Source organism: Gymnogyps californianus, chromosome 13, assembly GCF_018139145.2.
Source record: "Gymnogyps californianus isolate 813 chromosome 13, ASM1813914v2, whole genome shotgun sequence".
Classification (NCBI taxonomy): Eukaryota; Metazoa; Chordata; class Aves; order Accipitriformes; family Cathartidae; genus Gymnogyps; species Gymnogyps californianus.
This window is the reverse complement of record NC_059483.1, coordinates 1,117,150-1,136,385: the sequence shown is the minus strand read 5'-3', so window position 1 is coordinate 1,136,385 and position 19,236 is coordinate 1,117,150. Positions and strand designations below refer to the sequence as shown.

Genomic DNA, 19,236 nt, shown 5'->3' with positions numbered 1-19,236 from the left:
TCGTCAGCACCACGGTGGCTGTTGCTGCTGGCTGTCCTGAGCATCCTGACAGCTGAAATGCTATGCTTAGTGCCAGAAATATCTTGTTATTTGATACTTTATTTTCAGTTTTTCCTCTTAAAAACACAAATTTAGGTAAATAGCCACCAAGATCAGTAGCTGGTGGGAGCCGACCAGTACTGCGTGTTTGGCTCTGGGCAGGGGCAGTGGGCTGCTGCCCTGCCCTATCTGCTTGCAAACTGCAATGGGAGAAACAAAAGGGGCTTTGAAATGGAAGGGAGCTTTGCAGATGTCATTAATTAAAAAAGAGTTAGTGCCCTCTGAGGTTGTCTTGCAAAACACTAGGCTCTTTTCTGTGGGCCTGGGGAACTCCCGTGGGCTGTGCAGCGGGGTCCTGTGGCAGCGGTGCCCAGGAGCCTGCAGTCTGCAGGTGTGCTGTCTGCTGCTGACCTGCCTCAGCAGGCTTCACGGTGGTGGCATGCGATTGTGTCCTGCAGCCTTCAGTTCCCAATTTCAATACCTCAGCTGTGTGGAAATACAAACTTTAAAACGCTCATTTGGTTGAATCACTATGGGTTTTTTAATTGACTCAAAGGGTGGTTTGAATCATACTTGTTCCAGGATCCTGCTGAAATACTTGGGGTTGCATCAGAGTTAGTTTGTCCTTTTCGCTATTAGCATTTGACGGGAAAGCTGGCCAGCAGAGAGTGACCTTATAGACTGATCTTTATGATCTGTAGCTATTATAATTAAAATGATAGACACTTAAGTATCAATTCCTCTTTTAGCAGTCACTTTCTCAATGGTGTGTAAAGCTTCATAAGAGGTGAGGCTAGCGCTCAGCTGTTGGAGACCGGTGAGGGTGAGAGTTTTAGTGATGCTTGAAGGGGTTTTCAAAGTTCACGGAAAGCGGCAGCTCCCCGCGGCGGGTGGGAGGCAGCAGTCTATCGGCACTGCTGCGGCTGCTTTCGCCTGGGGACAGCACTTGGGGCTTTGTAGCTTTCTGCTCCGCGCCCCTGCCAGTCCCTCTGGGATGAAAAGCTGGACATGAGCCGGCAATGTGCGCTCGCAGCCCAGAAAGCCAACCGTATCCTGGGCTGCATCCAAAGCAGCATGGCCAGCCGGTCAAGGGAGGGGATTCTGCCCCTCTGCTCTGCTGAGACCCCACCTGCAGCACTGCATCCAGCTCTGGGGTCCTCAGCACAGGAAGGACATGGACCTGTTGGAGCGAGCCCAGAGGAGGCCACAAAAATGATCCGAGGGATGGAACACCTCTCCTCTGAGGAAAGGCTGAGAGAGTTGGGGTTCTTCAGCCTGGAGAAGAGAAGGCTCTGGGGAGACCTTACTGCAGCCTCTCAATACTTCAAGGGGGCTTATAAGACAGGTGGGGACAGACTTTTTAGCGGGGCCTGTTGCAATAGGACAAGGGTAATGGTTTTAAACTAAAAGAGGGTAGAATCGGACTAGATGCAAGGAAGAAATCTTTTACAATGAGAGTGGTGCAACACTGGCACAGGTTGCCCGGAGAGGTGGTAGATGCCCCATCCCTGGAAACATTCAAGGCCAGGCTGGACAGGGCTCTGAGCAACCTGATTTAGTTGGAGATGTCCCTGTGCATTGCAGGGGGGTTGGACTAGATGACCTTTAAAGGTCCCTTCCAACCCAAACTATGCTATGATTCCATAAATCATGCTGAATTCCCACGTGTGGCTCAGGCCTCGGGAGCCTTTTGTCTTATGCCGTAACCCTGGTCTGCGTTTAACCTTTGGAAGAGGCTGATGCTCCGTGGCTGAGCCATCACGTGCCTCCTGCAGCCCAGCCTGCATTGAAAGGATGATCTCGCTTGTCACCCACAGGAAAATCTGCAAGTCATGCAAATGCAGCCAGGAGGATCACAGCCTGAGCTCGGACATGGAGGACGATCGGAAAATTGGGCGCCTGCTGTCGGACTCCAAGTACGCCACGCTCACCGCCCGGGTGAAAGGAGGTGATGGCGTTCGCATTTACAAAAGGAACCGCATGATCATCACCAACCCCATCGTCTCTCGGAAAGACCCCACCTTCGACACCATCACGTACGAGTGGGCTCCACCGGGGCTCACCCAGAAGCTGGTAAGACAATCCAGGGTGCGTTTGGCGGGTAGCTGTGTTGCTTAATGGAGAACATAACTTGGATCTGGAATAAAGTTATTGGGGAAAATAGTAAAACATATGGTTTGCCTCAGAGAGCAAAAATGTACGTAACACTTTGTATTTTGGAAAACGGTGTAGATAACCAGAGTAGGTAGGGTAGGGGAATGGATTGCCTTTAGGTTTTTATAGGTTTGCTTACATTTCTAGGAGAAGTCTTAATGGCTTTTACAACCAGAAAGCTCACTACTTTGGTAAAGCTCATGTCCAATAAAAACATTGCTGAGGAGAGATCCCATCTCTGCTGTCCCGCCAGTTGTACAACGCCTGTGCAGCCCACGCAGGCGTTTGCATGCTCCCAAACCCCAGGCTGGATGTGGGAGCGATTCCTCCAGGCCTTCTCAGGGTGTCTGGGCTGGGATTTGGTCCTCTCCCTAAACACCCCCAGGAGGGCACCAAGGAGGCAGAAAGCTGTGCAAGCCATGGGATACACACAAGGACGAGTTAACTCCAGAGACCCGTCTCCATGCTTCTAAAGCAACGCAGGTCTGGACCGGGCTTCGGGGAGAAGCAGTGGAGATGAGCTGTTTGGGTGGTTTATTTGGGCAGGAGGAGTTGTCCTGGGCTTTGACATCCCTGTTGGAGAGGGAGGTCCTGCCTTGCTTGTTGAATCTGATCTCTTGCAGATCTGGGTGTGAGCCTGTCCCAAGGCCAGCCAGCGCAGGTGGCGGTAGCTAGCTGGGACACTTCCACTAACCTGGAGGTTTTTTCAGCAAATGCTTCAGGAAATTATGCTTCAGTCTGTCTCAAAAGCATAGAAATTAAATCAATGTGGAAAGAAGTAATGCTGCATCTAAATCCAGCACTGTGTTCGTAAATTATTCTGTTACGGAAATGGGCTTTAATGATAACTGCAAAATAACTGTCATCTTTAATATAGTAATTATTTTCTTTGCTTGCTGAGGTAGTCATTAAAATCTTGGACTTAAAATAGGCCTGGCATCTCAGGTTTATTAACCAGGAGTGCAACTAGTGCTCACTTGTGCCTCTGTAAATCACAGAACGGCCCTAAACCTCCCCAGAACGCAGCCTTGTTCCCTGTTGGATGCTGCATCACCTTGGCCCCAGACGAGTGTCTGTAGGAATACTGAAACAGAGCCAAAACAGTGTGCTGACAGTGTTTACTTCGTGGCTTCACTTCTTTGTCATGCTGTTTTCTTTAATTTTGGCTCAGATTTGCTGGGCAAGCGGGGGGGGGAAGGGGGGTTTAAATTCCCCTCTTGGCAGTGGTGGGCAGTCAGGCTGCTGTGCCTCAGGGCTCTCCATCTCCCACTTGTAGAAGAGCATCGCTTCAGTGGAAAACATCCTCCAGCAGTGGTCCGGGGCGACCGAGCGGAGCCGTGGGCTCAGAGCCCCTGTGCCCAGGGACCCTCTCACCACCTCTGCCGAGGTGCAGCAGCAGCCCGTCCCTCTCCCCAGCAAGCTTGCGGAGCTTCCTCTCCCAGGGAATGGGAGTGGGAAAGCTCATCATGCCAAGGCGTGCTAGCCTGGAGGAAAGCTAAGCTGAGCTCTGCGGCTGAGAGCATCCTGCCCGCAGCCCCTGCCTGCGTGGGCACGATCTCTGCCCATCGCTGCTGCCCGAGGAACCCCTCCCAGATTCAGCACTGGAGCTGGGATTTTTTTTTTCCTTGCACTTAAACATAGCCTGGTCCAAATAAAAATATTTGTTTAGGTTTTGTAAAGAGAACTCGGGGTAAAAGGGGGAGATGGGGAGCATGGTCCCATGCCAAGGGCTGGATCCGAAAACAAGCCCCCAGCCCCTCCTTCCCTCCTGCGCCTGGTTTCCATCTGGGCGAGCAATATTGCCATGTGGGAACAAATGGAAGTGGTTTTCGGTGTGTGGGAGTGTTAGCCAGCAGAGCACTTCTTGAGGGAAGGCATTTAACCGGCTTTTAACTGTGTTGTGGTACTAAAAACATTATATATTACACTGTGTGATTAGTGGACAGCTTTTGCTCTTCAAATTAAACAAATAGTTTAAAGCTGCTGAAAATTGCGACCAGATTTTTTTCAAAGAAGAATTGGGGAAACAAATGTGAAATTGCAGCTGCAGACCCCAGAGGCAGACTGATTATTTCTTCTTAAAACTCAGTTGCCCTCACCGCCTTGGAAAGCCTGACTGGGGGTGGCATGAAGTCTGTACTGGGAACACAGTTGGGGCCTGTGGTGCTTACTGGAGCAGACCACTGGGCTTTAATGAGGGACCGAGACCCCCACGCATCCGACTGCCCGGCTGTTTAATGGCAGCGCTGCTGCTCGCAGCCGCCTCTTCCTTTCTCTTTCCTTCAGTAGGAGCTGGCCCAGCAGGAATGTTTGTTTAACCAGTGTTTGCCTTCCGCAGGTCCCATGGGGAATCAGGGAGCTTGTGAGGGATGGGGAGAACAATGATGGCACTCTTCCCACCCAGCCCGATTCATTAAGCGCGCTGCCCAGCCTGGGCTTTATCAGAAACCCGGGTTTCACTGCTCCGCAAGCTGGCTGCAGCACGGTGCTGCCGGCACCTTGGGGCAGCGTCGGCTCCTTGCTGTGAAGGATGCCCAAACTCTGCCGCTCCTGGGCTGCTTTCTTCTATGGGCCTGAACCCCGACCGTTCCCCCTTGTGAGTGTGTTTTTGGGGTGATCCCAAACCGCAGCCCCATGCAGCGGGGGCACTGGGGAGCCCGGCGGCTCCCCCACCCGCAGCAGCAAACTCGGTCCCTGCGGTGCTGGCATGGGGGCAGCTCGGAGGGTACGTGCTTCGTGAGAGCTTTGGAACTCTTTGCGGTGCCTGAACAGCCTGGAAGATATCTTGGTTCGAGTAAACAATGTGCAGGAGCTTTGAAGGCAACCTTGATAAATTTTGGCTTGAAGATCAACTTGACAAACTTTTAGGAGAAATGCTGGATATCAGCTATACTCAGGATAGTTTAAAAGGGATTTGGGCCAAAAAGCTTTTAGTGCATAACTGACTCGCTCCAGTGATTTCCTTTTGAAGGCAGGCTGGAAACTTGGGATTGTTTTTAATATTGTTGTCCTGAAGTGGATGGTCCAATAATAGGAGGAAGTTCAGAGTGTTTTCATTAAGCTGTGCCTGGAGAAGTTATGAAGTAGATATTCAGTGTCCTTGGGGAAAGTGAAAAGAACAGATCATAAAATATCTCAAATCCAGTAGTTAACAGTGAAAACCTAAAATGCTCTTCCTAAAAATGATCTGCGCTAAGGCAATGTAGTAAAGCATTTGACCGTAATAATACATGGTAGCAGCAGAAGAAACAACTTTTTATTATCCTTCACGTCAGTTTTTGGTGTCAGATTGAATTTTTTTCCCTGATCTAGTCTCTGGACATGTTTTATGACATCTGCAATTATAATTTTAAGCATTCCCTTGATCAGGGAGTGAAATCCCACCACATGTCTGGGCAGATATTGAAGCCTGCCACTGAGCAGTCCAACTGTACTTTTAAGAAAGGCTTGAGACTGCTTTTCTCTCTCACTTTCAGCACAGACATTTTGTATTGGCAATGGAGAGTCTGGTGCTGGAGTGGAACAAGATGCTTCAGATGCACGTGCTGGCATGGTGCTATTCTCAGAGCTCTGGTATAAGTGTTCATTAGTCTTGGCACGTTTGTAGTGGATTAAGAATTTCTTCCATTAAGATCCTACCATGTTACTACTCTGCTAGTGCTCTTGCTGCAGCTGAACAAAGCCAGTGCAGACTGCATAGCATACGCTGTCTTAATGTTCATGGTCGTACAGCATGGAGGCTTTGGTTGCTGCTCTTCCCAGTTGCCAGGTACCACTGGCAGTATCCTTATTTTGTGGGGCAGTGCCTGCGTGCGGCCTGGGAGGAGCTGTCAGGGAGTTCTTGTCTCTTGCTTCTGTAGTTCCTGTTAGGATTTCTCACTTCTGTGAAAGCCATCTGTGCACCAGATCGCTTCTACAGCATCCTGCAGCTCTCTAACCAGCTCTTCCCGAGCAGCACCTTCTCCCATGGGGCGACAACCCTCCCCCAGTAAACATCTGGATATCAATCCTGCCATTGCACAGAGGCACGATATACTGAGTGTTGATGTCTAATGTTGTAATGTGCAGCGACGTTAACATGCACTCCAAGAAACGGGGAAGAAGCCCTGCCTCCATTAAATCATTTATCTATCGCTGTTGCAAATCTTCAGGCAGGAATCTTCCCTGCAACACTGCTATCTGGCTGAAAGTAGCTGAGGTGGAAGATGACTTTGAAGTTTTTACAGACGCGATGAGTTGTTCAGTGTTGTGCAAACGTTTCTGTATTTAAAAGGCCATACTGAAGCAGACTATGTACAGTAAACAGTTAATTGCTTCTCTACTTTTAAAATTCAGTTTTCAAATGCTGACCAAGTAAGAAACAAATCTAATGCAGCTGGTTGCTGGTCTTTAAAACACAATGGCAGAGAGCCAACTGGCTGCCCCTTAGCCCTTCACACTACAATAGGAAAAATGCCTTGAGAGGGAAACTCCCTTCCCCTTAGCACCAGGCCAGAAGAAGTTAACTGTACAGACCCCACTGTCCCGCAAACGCTAATTCAGCGTGGGGCAGACCTCTCGTGAGATCATGGCTTACTCCGCTTTTAAGAGAGCGGCTAGTGGGCAGTTGAGCAGGAGGCTTTATTTTGGATAGTTTCTTGGCAGTTACTTTCCATGTTGCAGGGCATCAGTGACCCAACACCTTCCTGTTACTGCAAAATCAATAGTTGGGTAGAGTTGGTGGCTGTCAGTGTTGCATACAGACTCAACTGCTATCTGACTACTCTTTCTTGTATTAAGATTATTTTTTTAATTAATAAAAGGGGATCTTTTACAGTAAATTATGCTGCATGCAGCCCATGAGGGCTATGGGGTGCTCTTGGTGCAGCCTCCGACCCTCTCCCCGGAGCTCTCCCCATCCTGGCATGAGGCAGTGAGAAGCTGGCTGCTCTCAGGTATTGATGTTTATGGGTTTCTGGTCTTTTCAGCAGCCTTGTTGTCAAATTACCTGGAATAGTGGCATGCTAGTGCCCACGAGGGAGGGTGTGTTGGGATCTGGGTGCAAACTAGTGAAGCAAGTCTTTGCTGCTTTGCTTTCCTGGGGAGTCTGGTTTTTTGTGTTTGGTTGGTTTGTTTTTTTTTAAAAAACAAACCCAAAAATCCTCAAAAAACCACCCAACCTGTTTTCTGAGAATGAAATGATTAACAATCGCCTGGCTGCTCCTTGCATCTGAGTAAGTTCAGCCTTTTATTCCTGAAGTGTAGGTCAGAACAGCTCAGCGGGAGAAGGGAGGGGAAGGGGCACATTTTCTGCCACCTCCCCGTAACGCGAGCAGAGCATCTGTTTGCAGAGCACCCGCGCAAAGAAAGCTCGTGCTTCCCCGCTGAAGGCGGCTCAGAGTAACTGTCGGTGCTCTCTCCATCCCAGGCCATGCAGTACATGGAGCTGATCCCGAAGGAGATGCAGCCGGTGGCGGGGACGGACGGGGCATACTATCGCCGGCGGCAGCTGATGAGACAACTCCCGCTGTACGACCAGGACCCGTCCCAGTGCCGCGGCCTCGCCGAGGGCGAGCTGAAGCTGATGGAAGACTTTGTGAAGAAGTACAAAGCCGAGGCGCTGGGCGTTGGGGAGGTGGCGCTGCCAGGCCAGGGCGGCGGTGGGAAGGAGGAAGGGAAGCCGCAGGACAAGAGCACCGGTGCCGGCAAACCCCCCGAGTCCACCAACGGGGCCCTGGAGAGCGCGCCCGCGGGAGGGCACTACGTAAGTGCTGGGCTCTGCGGCGGCGGGACAGGCTGGCAGGGGTGTCCCAGCTCTGCTCTGAGTTTGGGGAGCTTTCGGGGGACAGATTCAGTCTCAACTAGATGGGGGGGAAAGGTTGCACCAGCCAGGGTTGTCTGTTCCTTGTTCACAATACTGCTCCTGTGGGCTTCTCCAAGTCTGCTGCGGTGCTTTTTCAAACTACCGGAGCAGTGCTGCGATGCTCAGTTGCATCGCGGCGTGCTTTGGTACGGCACTGTGATCTTTCACAGTGGGACCCCTCGTGTGCTCCTGCCAGCCCTGCTGAGCACGAGTGTCCATCTAACAGGGGTGAGGAGGGGTGGGTTATCTCCTCTTCACCATCTCCCTCCCTCCACAGCAAAAGCTGTGCTGAACCACCAGGGTAAGTAAATTTTCCATTAGCTGTAGGAGCTGGTGATTTCAACTTTGGATTCTTGGCAGCTCTGACCGACTGGGCGTGACACGTCCCTGGATGACTGTGCATCAGTCAGGTACTCAAGATCAGAAACTGGTTTTACTGCGAGCTAGTGTGTCTTTCCAGCTAGGCTTCCAGACCAGTGCAAGTGGAAAGACCATAAGTGACAGGAGGTGGTGGCTCAGTGTAATGCAAGGCTGTGAACATGGAGATAGTGCTCCCAGGGCTGTAATCACTCTGGGGGACTTTGAACAGACCATGCATGTCTCTGGGCATAAAAATACATTTCCACAGGGAAATGATTGTGATTCCCTAACACCCTTTTAGATTTATATTCTCCCAGCACCGTCTGGAGTGGCCATTGTGCTTGCTGAACAAATGCTTATCACAAAATATGGTGAGTGAAAATATTTTGTACTGGCCCTTGTGAGGGTGACTTGCAGCAGAGCATTTAAAGCTGGGGAAAAAAGGTGTCTGAGTGTTTTTAAGGCAAGGTTTTTCTAGCCATTACTGCACTGAGATTGTAACATGTTAAGAGCAGTTTTCATTTTCTTTCCATATTGGGTAATGTCTCCCCTCCGCTATGGCCTTTTCTATTAACGTGCATCTGACTTTCAGAGTTCAGTGATACAGTAAAAGTTTTTCACTATTGCAAGAAAATACTGAATTGGACAAAGAATTTTAAGCTAAAAAAATAGCCAAAAAAGGAAGGTTTCCATTAAACTCATTAATAAAAGTCATCTTAGCAATGAGGGTTTATTTAGACTGCAAGTTTGTCCTTCCAAATAAATACATAACTGTGATGTTATTCTCTGTCATTTAAAGCATCATTTTTCTAGAGGCACTAGCTGAAAAATGGAACTGCTTCAAAAGCAGTTGCAGGAGATTCACTTTGACCAGCACGCTGTGCAGCTCAGCTCACAGCAGACTGCCAAGTACTGTGGTTTCTTGCCATGCTGAAGACAGACCTCCTGTTCCCCCCCCAACCAAACACCACCCGTTTTAATTTGATCTCCCGTGCAGGAATTAATGCAGCTGACCTGATACGAATGGGCTGCGGCCCAAGATCTGAAACGTGCTAAACTTCCAGAAGGTCTACTGGCTTTCACAAAACTGCACTGGAAGAGAAGTTCTGCCATAGAAAAAGGAGATCTAGCACTTTACTCTGCAATATGTGTAAGGCTGAAAGTAGATGGGAGCAAAATGAGCTATATGAAGACTGAGGGTGGATGTAAAGGGACTGAGAAATGAAGTGCGTGAGGCCAACGACTCTGGAGGCTTTAATGTTGTCGATGTATTCAGGGTTGAAATGTAGATCAGCACACTCCAGATGGGTGGAGGTTTAGGTGCCCCTCTACTTGGATGACCGTCTCTTATGTGTCTCCTAAAACTTGGATGTTAAACGTGACGCCGGCTCCCGAGCCCGAGGAAGCTCCCGGAGCCTCCCTCCGCCGCCGCTCCCTGGGGTGCTGCGGGCGATGCCTGTGAGTGCCACCAGCCTGCCCGGGGCCACTCCAGGGCCTGCGGCCCTCAGCTGGGAGCACGTTTGTCCCAGCACTCAAAGACCTGCAGGATTGCAGCAATGAGGAAGGAAAACAGGGGAAAACAGGGTGCTGACTAGCATATTTTGGAGATCCTGATTCTCAAGCAGTTTGTGTGATGTTTCTTCATAGAGTCCATTAGAAGTAGGACACAGATCTGAATCTGTTGAATACCAGACCTCTTAATCAGCACCAGCAGCTTGATTTTACCTATTTCAGATCAAGGTGTGAGTCTGAACTATAGATTTATGAAGGGAGCGGGGGGAGGAACCTAACAAAAACCCACTATCCTTTCTCTAGAAGAGAATGAACCCAGAAAGCACCAAAGCTGCACCAAGAAACAAGCTGGAATGATTTCCCTGGGTGTTTGTGTGGTCCCTGTGCTAAGGTGGTTAAATCTCTTATTGCACGCTCAGGCCAGCTGTGTTGAAATTGGTGTGTAAAGGAAAACATACAGGGCCAACGTAAATCACCATGAGAGAGGCATCTGAGCTCAAACAGCTTTTTGAACTTGTCTCGGCTGCAGAGAGAGGCCCCATCACTGTAATAAGTCTGTCCTATGAGCTGAATGTTCTCCACCAAGCATAAAATCATCTTTAACCCCCTCAGAACTGGAAAGTCTTCTAGTGTTATAAGGCACTGTGTTGGAATCAAATCAAATCCTGAAGCAGTTGATCAAAATTAGCCATTGTCCCAAAAAGCCAGAGGCCAGCAATGTAGTGAGTGCCCAGGGGAAGCCTCGTGGTGTCCAGGGAGCTCCTTCTGTGGGAGCTGTCATGGCAAAATAGCAGCCAGCGGAGAGAGCGAGTTTGAAAAAGCTTAGGAGAAAGGGACACTTTCTTGGCCAACACCTCTGGTAACTCTGCTAATAAAGTCTTCACTCCTCTCCCTACATGATGGAGATGTAAAATGAGTACCAAGCTGTAATCCCATCTTAAATTTGAAGAGCCACTTTTTATTTAGCGTGTAAATGGCAGGGGGATGGAAGTTATATGATGCTTAGGAAAAGCCCTGTGAATAATTGCCATAGAAAGAAACAGCAGAATAAGTTGTTTTTTTAACAGTTCTTATTGGCAAGAAACTTGAGCCTGGAGTTGGAAAGCTGCTCGTGTTTGTTCTCGCTGTTAGATCTTGCAAGATAAGCAGGGCTGGGGTGGCTGGGTCTGGCGGTTCCTCTGGGGGTGGCAGCGTGGAGGCAGCTGCAGAGCTGGGCGCTCTGGTGCCCTGAGTCGCCCAGATCTGCTGCCTTGGGGAGGTATCGGGGTGTAGGGAAAAATACGGCCTCGCACCCGTATGATGGGTGCAGAATTCATCGGTGCCCGTCTGCCCTCACTGACAGCGAGGCCAGTGTGCCAGCTCCTGTGCACTGAGCGCGGCAGCTTCACGTACTTGTTTTCTTGTTCATACAGACCAGGAATAGCACGGCTTCTGCACCGCGCCGAGTTTACTCCTTCGTTGGCGTGGGGCTTGGGAGCACTTAGAAATGCGTCTGAAGCCCTTCGCAGTGGAAGGAGCAGTGTAAGCAGACATATCCCCTTTCAGACTCGCAGAAAAGCCAAGCCAGGAAACATTTTGTCTCTCCTCTTGCACTGCCTTCGCTCGTCGTACTGGATTTGCTGGTAAAATAGGAGATGCCTGTCAGTGTGGTGGAACCGCTCCAAGGACTGTGGGGCAGTTACTGAAAATCCGGACTGAATGAAGGAGGGGGCAATAGCAAAATGCGTGGTGTGCTAGAAATAATGGTAACAAAACAAAAAAAAAGCCACTTGGTGGGTGTAGCCTTCTGCTGTGTGAAGGGAGAAATGAGTTTAAGAAAACTCCCTAGATGCAAAGAATAGTCCTTTTAGCACTCATGCTGTGAACTAGCAAAAGGGGCTGGATGTGGCGGGGAACTTGTCTTTCGTTTGACACGTGCAGAGCTCATAGAGAAACCCCGCTCCCTCTGCGCCCCCAGAGAGGCCGTTTCTGCTGCTGCTTTACTGGGGTTGTAGCAGGGAGGATCACCGGGGGGTCCTGTCCTCCCAGCGCCGGGTTTCCCAGGCTGTGGTGGCATCAGGGTGGTGTTCCTCAGGACACAGACCATAGCTGCCCCATGGGAGGTCCCCCTCCTCTGTCCCTGCCCCATCCCCGACATCCTCCTGCAGCTCAGGAACTGCTGTTAGCTTACCTTCTACTGAGAAATTTCATTTCTGTGTCTCTTCTACCCACCTATTAGAAGCTTGTTGACTTAAATCGGAGTGTTTGTAAGCGAAGTCATCACCTGAGCACAGGGAAATTCCCGACCCGCACCCCTGGAGCGTGCTGGAGAGGGGGGATGCCGCTGTGCAAATGCTCTGGTCGGGCACAGCAGCTTAAACCACAACACGTGCGACACGCAAGCTGCTTCACGCTGCATCTTGGTTTCATAAAAGCCTTAGCCAGACTGCTGCAGAGATTGCTAGTAGAAGTCTGGCCTTGCAGCCAAGGGCTCTGCTGGAAGAGACTCCAGCTGCTACTTAAGAGCATTTCTTTTAGGGAGTGACAAAGCACAGACTCAGAAGCTATTAGCCTGACCTCGACTATCCAGACTTAAATGGGAACTTAAATAACAGCCCGCCAGCTTCAGAGAGGAGAGCTTTAAAGCTTGCTCTTAACTAATTGCAGGATCACTCTGCAGGCACAGATAAAGAGTAAACCCAGTTGGTCTTGTGTGTAATATGCATAGATGCTAATTAATCTTCAGATTAGCCAAATCTAATTCTGTCTCTTTGGACTGTTCTAAGTTGAAAGCACTGTGCTGAAATCTGTAGAGTGACATCCGTCTTATGCATAGATGTATACATTAAAAAACAGTGAGAAAAGAACAAAGTTCCTAATCTCTATGCAAAATAATGTCTTTGACATGCTGCACTCCTGCACTATATAGGATGGCTTAACTCTTTCTTGGAGAACCTTTGGATTTTGGTGAAGGTTGGTTTTAGCTTGGGGGGGTCCCAAAGGCCAGACACTTAGCTGATGGTGGGTAGTGCCATTCTTACCTGCCCAAGGATCTGGCTGGAAGAAAGTAAAGAGTATTCCAGGTGAAGGCTGGCAAATATATCTTTATAATGACTTTTAATTATATTACAGCTTGACACTCTGTCCATACGTAGCACTGGTCCAAATGTTTGCACAGGATGTGGAGCGGTAGACTTGGAGATGTTGGTTCTGTTGGCTGTGGGTGCCCTGTGATGCTCTGTGTGTTGTCTGAGTCCTACTGCACAACTGAGACATTTTTCCCAGCGCTTTTCTCAAGCTCCAACCATTGCTTTCTCTTCAGTGTAGCGTTCCCTTGCTCTTCCACCTTGCTGCACTGTTTCTATAGCCTCATTGCGGATTGGTGTTTGCTGGGCCTTCCAGGCTGATGCAGCTGTAAAATCTGGCTTTGGTATTCTCAAGTTTCCCTTCACAGAACAAGAGCTCAAACAAAAACAACCTAAGGCACACAGCTTAGCAGTCCTGGAATTAAATGTTTTATTTCCACTGTCCTCCTCGGTGCTATGGGATGTCGAGCAGGAACGCAGTAGGTCCTTCAGACTGTGTAGAAGTGGGAAGCATCGAGGACGTGCTCGGAGATTGTGGTGTTCTGTTCTGCCAACCGTGCTTCTTACCAGCTGCGCGGTTGAGAACAATGCGTTGAAAAGATGCCATGAATCAGTGTGAGAAGGAAATATCCCTCCCGTGCACTGAACATCGCTGCTTCGTTCCCGCCCGACGCGTGCGCCCAGCCCCACGCTCACTCCACTGCCTCTCTGTTGCAGCGCTGCGAGACCTGCAAGCAGGCGGTGCCAGGGGACTGCCCGGTGGTGTACGCCGACCGGGCGGGATACTCCCGGCAGTGGCACCCAGCGTGCTTCGTGTGCTGCCGGTGCTCCGAGCCCCTCGTCGACCTCATCTACTTCTGGAAGAGCGGGGCCGCCTGGTGCGGGCGCCACTACTGCGAGAGCCTCCGGCCGCGCTGCGCCGGCTGCGACGAGGTAGGGACCGGCCGCCTTCCCTCCGCCTGGCGCTCCCCGCCTGCGCTGGGGTCCTGGCGCGGGCTGATTCAGGGCTCCTCTGGCGTGCGCCTTCACCTGCTCGCCTACCCGCGCCTCCTGGGATGCCCTCTGGGAGCGGCATCCTTCTGGTGCTGGTCACCAGGGCTGCGGCTGCTCTGGGGAGCTGGAGGTGCCTAAAGAAAATGGGGTGAAGCAGCGTGATGTTAGCAACAGTCTCGGCTAGCTACGCCGTATCTATCTCAGAGCAACAATCCAGCTCTAGTTGCATTTAAAACCTGATGGTTTTACAGTGCTTAATTGCAGCCCATGACTGGCTCAGTTGCTCTGGGGCAGTCCTGTGCCTTTTATTTATCTGTTCCCAAAGCCTGGCCTCCACGGCTAACGGGCTTGGTGGGAGGCACAGGGCTGGTTCTCCCTGCTTCTGCCATGCTCCGGCTTGGCGAGATGGTGGAAATAAGCAATTGTCTGTCTGTCCTGTAGATCATCTTCTCGGAGGACTACCAGCAGGCAGAAGGGATGGCCTGGCACAAGAAGCACTTTGCCTGCCTGGAGTGCGAGACGCTGCTGACCGGCAAACCCTTCGCTCTGGACAACGCCAGCCTCCTGTGCACGACCTGCAGCAAAAGCAAACGCCTCTGAGCGGGGAGCAGCTCGGGGGTGAAGCGGGCTCCCCGAGGTCCCACCAGAACTGGGGTCATTTGACAAGTACATGAGAAGGGGAAGGTTAAAAAAAAAAAATTAGAGCCTGGCTATTCACTTGCAAGCAACTAAGTGCCCCCTTGCATCTGATACAGCTTGCAGGAGAGCATTTCCTTGGGGAGGAAGCAAAGGAAACTCGTACGCCTGCGGGTGGGAGGTACACGGCATATCTGACTAGGAGGGACTGAAAAGGAGGTTCTGTGTTGTGCTGGGTTTTTTTATAAAGTCTCTCCAAGCTTCTTATGACTTAAGATCTTGCAATAGTCTTTTGGAAATAACGCATCTCAAAAGTAACTTTTGGCATACTAAACCTACAGTCATGGTCAAAAACAAGGGTTGTTAGTATTTTTTTGAAATCCATACTGGAAGTTTACACTAACAGGCTGCTGACAACTGTACTAAAGCAATGGGTTTGAAGAATGTGATTAACCTGGGTGATTACTTTCTGAAAGCAAATGATACAAAATTGCAGCAACATGTAGCTGTAGCTTTCTCCTCCTAAGTGTACAATAATGTAAAAATAACGAGTTGGCACACAGGGCGATTGGTTTAACCCTGGCGAGATGGGAAGGGTGCAGCTCTGCCCTGGGGCAGCCGACTGGCCCAACCCCTGTGAGCTCTAGCCCTGAAATGAAAACGGGAATGCAAAAGCATTCCTGGCAGGTCCCACCGACCGGGCTCCTCGGCCTCTCGCCTGCCTCCGACTGCCTGTTATTGCAGGCGAGCGTGTTTCCACAGAGCGGCATTGTGTCCCTACCGCCATGCTGGAGGTCGTTAAGCATTTAAAGTATGGGCCTTTATTTTGGCTGGGTTTGCCAGGAATTTTATGGAAAACAGCTTTCCAGCCTAAGCTGTCTTGGGGGTGGGGGGGTGCCTGAAATGCTGCAATGCCAGTTTTTCCCTGTAATACGTCAATGAGTCCCTCCAAGTACCAGGGAACCATACCTTCCCCTCGGAGCCGGCAGCACCCTCGCCCTGGGCTCTGCCCTGCTCCTCGTCCCGCAGCTCTCCCATCCCAAGGGGAGGTCCCTGTCACCTTTTGGATCTGATAGGGGTGACACCATCCTAGGATCCGGCACTGAGTCTCTGCGGATAGTATTTGTTCCCTACATCAAGCAATGCTTCTGGTAGTCACTGAAAATATCAGATAGTCCAGGCTGGCAGATGTCTGTGTGCTCGGTCTTTTTTCTTATATTAAATGTCTCCATTATTTGCCAGAGAACTGGAATTTTTTTTTTTTTTTTTGCAGAGGTGAGTGTGCAAGGAGCTCACAATTGCTAGGTTTTTCTTTCTGCTACAGAAGACGCTGGTTTCTCTTTAAAGCATGCTCCATGCTGTGGATGTTTGCTTGCTTATGATAAAATAACTTGCCAATGCGAGTTGGGGGAAACTGTACCTGCTGCAGGGTTAGAGCATGCGAGCTGCGGGCCGGACCCTGCCGCCTGCCTCGGGGGCTGCCCCGCTCGGCTGCTGGGCAGGAGCAGGCCAAGTCCATCGCTGTCTTTGGGTAGGTGAGACCGATGCCGTGTAAAGACGTATCTGTATGTGGGGTGTGAGTGCCTCCTACGCTTTGTCCAGCCCTGTGCTGTTGTGTGGTTGATATTCCTGGAAACGCTGGGGTATTTAAAGAGAGTAAATGAAATGCTGCCGCGGGAGCAGAGCAGGAAGATCCCGAGGTGGCAGCGACGGCCGTAGCTGTGGGGGTGATGGACGTGTGTCACAGGGTATCGCGGTGCACATGTTCCTGGGGTCATTTGTCCGTCTTGGGTTAGGCAGTGGATGCGTTGAGTGCCTGGGGCCGTCGCTTCTGTAAACTCGGGCAGATGCTGCAAGTCAAGAGAGGATGCGTAGACCTGAAGTTGTGCTAGGAATAATAAAGCTCCCTTGGATCAGCCTTGGATACAGGCACTTTGGTTATAAGTAAAGTAGGAATGAAAAATAAAGCCCAGTGCTTAGCCTTACTGCCTCTTCTTCATTTTGTTACCAGGGAAATGTCTTTACGTCTTTGTAAAATTTTTTTTTTTTAAAGACATATTGTTGTTCTAAACCCTGCAATGTTAAGGCAGCCAAAAGTGCATACACTCAGTGGAAGCAGTGACAGGAATAGTGTGAATCGCCTGTGAAACGCTCTTTCAGCATGGGCATTAACACCCAAACAGCATTCCCTGATGGAAAGTCAGTGTCCATTTGCACACGCGGCTGGTTACCTCTTAGAGTGATTTGCCTGTGAGGTAGGTGCACAGCTGTTACAGAGGTGTCTGGAAGAAAATTAAATGCAAAAAAAAAAAACCCATCAACAAAACATCCAGTTTTTAAAAGTGAAAGACTATTGACTAAACTACTGCCATCACAGAAAACTCAGCAGCGTGCTGCAGTCTTCTCCCTGGGTGTTTTTGGTTTGTTTTGCCTCAGCTGGCTGCATAGTCCTTGCAGGGTTTGTGATACAGTGAGCGCAGGGGAGCGGTGAGCCGGCCCCCTGCCCGCACTGCCGTGTTCCTTAAATGTCACCGTCTGAACCGGGATGCTGGCCGTGCCCGCTCCGGAGCGGCTTCCCCCTGTGGCCACCTACCCTCCCCAGCTGAACGGGGAACCAGGGGCTGGGGGGGTCTGTGCCAGGCAGCGTGGGCCCGCTCCCTAGCCTGCAGGGTGGGGGGCTCGGGGGACCCCGGGAGCTGGGTGCCATACTCTCAGCACTGACACCGTTGAGCCCTACAAACAGTGCAGTGACCATTTTTCCTTTTTTTGAGTATTTGACACCGAGTAAGCTAGCTTGAGGTACATGGTGTGCATCAAGGCCAGAAGAGACGATGGTAGGTGGCCTGGGCATGTCCCCGGGGGGGAGTGCTCGTCTGGACCTGGAACATCTGTTGCTAACCCGCATGGATGGGGACCCTCACCCTGTGCCTCTGTGCAGAGCGGGGTGAGGTTGCTCCCAGCTCCCTGTGGTTGGCATGTTTGCTGCATCTGTGGGGCGGCACCTACACGTAAGCCCTTTAGAAGCGGGATTTCCAATGGACCCCTCTTCTCACCTGCTTGTGGAGGTGTGCGGGCAAAGGGGATCCCCCTTCCACCACGGCCAGGGTTAAAAAACCAATAGAGACTTAAAGGGAGGCGATGGAGAAGAGGTGGTTCTTGTTTTCTCTGCTGCGGAAGAATGCGTGGTGGGAGCTTGGGTAAATGTCAGAGGGGAGGCGCGGGGAGAGGATGGGTTTTGGGTGGAGGGCTGGCACCCCAGTGCGGCGGCGGGGAGGGAGGCGTAACGCCGAGACCGGGGCCAGCCTCCATGTCCAGCACTGCATTGCTGTCCACCACAATGGTGGGTGGCCCTCCCCTGGTCCCCAGCCGTCGCTCCCGGGGGCTGTGAGGGCAGGGCTGGGTCATCCCCACCACCCTCCCTGCGGTGGGATGGTCTCTGAGTGCGAGAGAGGTCGAGTCCACTTTACGTACAAGGATTGTCCTCAATGATATTACCGTTGTTGGGCTTACCTTACTGGTCTGTGACCACAATCCACACACAGCAGCATCAACTTCTTACACAGTCTATCTCCATTAACAATCCTCCATCAGTAATTCCTTTATTTAGCTACTTGGAAGAAAGATCCCACTGTAGCATGTTCTGGTTTGGGTTTTGATTTTGTGATCTATAAATTGTAATTCTTCTCCTCTGAAGTCCCTGTTTCAGCATACACATGCTTGCTTCAGGCTTTTTGGACTGCTGGCATCCACTCGAGCCTTTCAGGTATTTCTGCAGCTTGTAAAATACTGTCTGCTAAAAAATTTACTGCAATTAAACAGCTTAGCAAAATCCTGTGCCTCTCAAGTGTCAGGAGCAAAAGCATGAAATTAATGCATCAGCTCAAAACATATGTGAGTCTTTAGTTTTGATATTAAAATTGAAATTCAGTGTAAGCATGAGAAGATATGCACCCCAAGTGAAGACATTACACTGTGTTTTGCTATGGTTTATCATCTAGAACGAAGGAGGCTGCTGAAGCTGCCTTCTGCGGGTCACGAGCTCTGGTTTTCAAGAAAGTTAAATTTACAGGGATATGCTGGCCTGTCTAATAGAGAGCCGTCAGCGAGCAATATACGGAGTGTCTGTCCAGAAAATTAATAAAAATGGAGGTGTTTCACAGGGTTACTGTGTACGACAGGAATAGACTAAGGGCAAAGACTGTGTTGGGTGACTGTTTGAGAAGCATCTTGTGCCACAGCAGTGTCCAGTCTATCGTTGCAAATAAAAGCTCCTGTACAAAGACCGCTGTACGCTGCCTGGCTGTGTGCGTGACCTGCAGCTGGTACAGGCTGCTTTGGGACCCCGGGGGAGAGGGTCGGTGCACAGGGCAGCACACGAGCCCCCAGACAGTTAACGTGATCTCCTTCCCTGCCCACAGCAAAGGTCTCTGACGGAGGATGGTGTCAGCAATCCCACTTGCTGATTCAGCTCATCTGCATTGTGCTGTGGCCTTTAATGTCCCTGCACCTCGACAGCAGTGTTACAGCCCCCTGTGACGCTGCTACGGTGAGATGATGAGATGGTCTCATCTCAGTACACTGCTATTTTGAACATACAAGTCTCTTCTCATCAGACAGGGAAATGAAATAAAAACT

General features: G+C 50.5%; 1 protein-coding gene across 1 annotated transcript in view; it reads left to right on the top strand.

Annotated features, from left to right (window-relative positions):
• Positions 1 to 16,756, top strand: part of LMCD1 (LIM and cysteine rich domains 1) — a 36,049-nt gene extending 19,293 nt beyond the window's left edge. Inside the window, exons 3-6 of the mRNA XM_050904557.1 lie at positions 1,857 to 2,112; positions 7,601 to 7,936; positions 13,690 to 13,905; positions 14,407 to 16,756. Coding sequence (XP_050760514.1) covers positions 1,857 to 2,112; positions 7,601 to 7,936; positions 13,690 to 13,905; positions 14,407 to 14,565 — 967 coding nt within the window. The 3' untranslated portion in view covers positions 14,566 to 16,756. The remainder of the gene's footprint in view (positions 1 to 1,856; positions 2,113 to 7,600; positions 7,937 to 13,689; positions 13,906 to 14,406) is intronic.
• Positions 16,757 to 19,236: the final 2,480 nt, after the last annotated feature.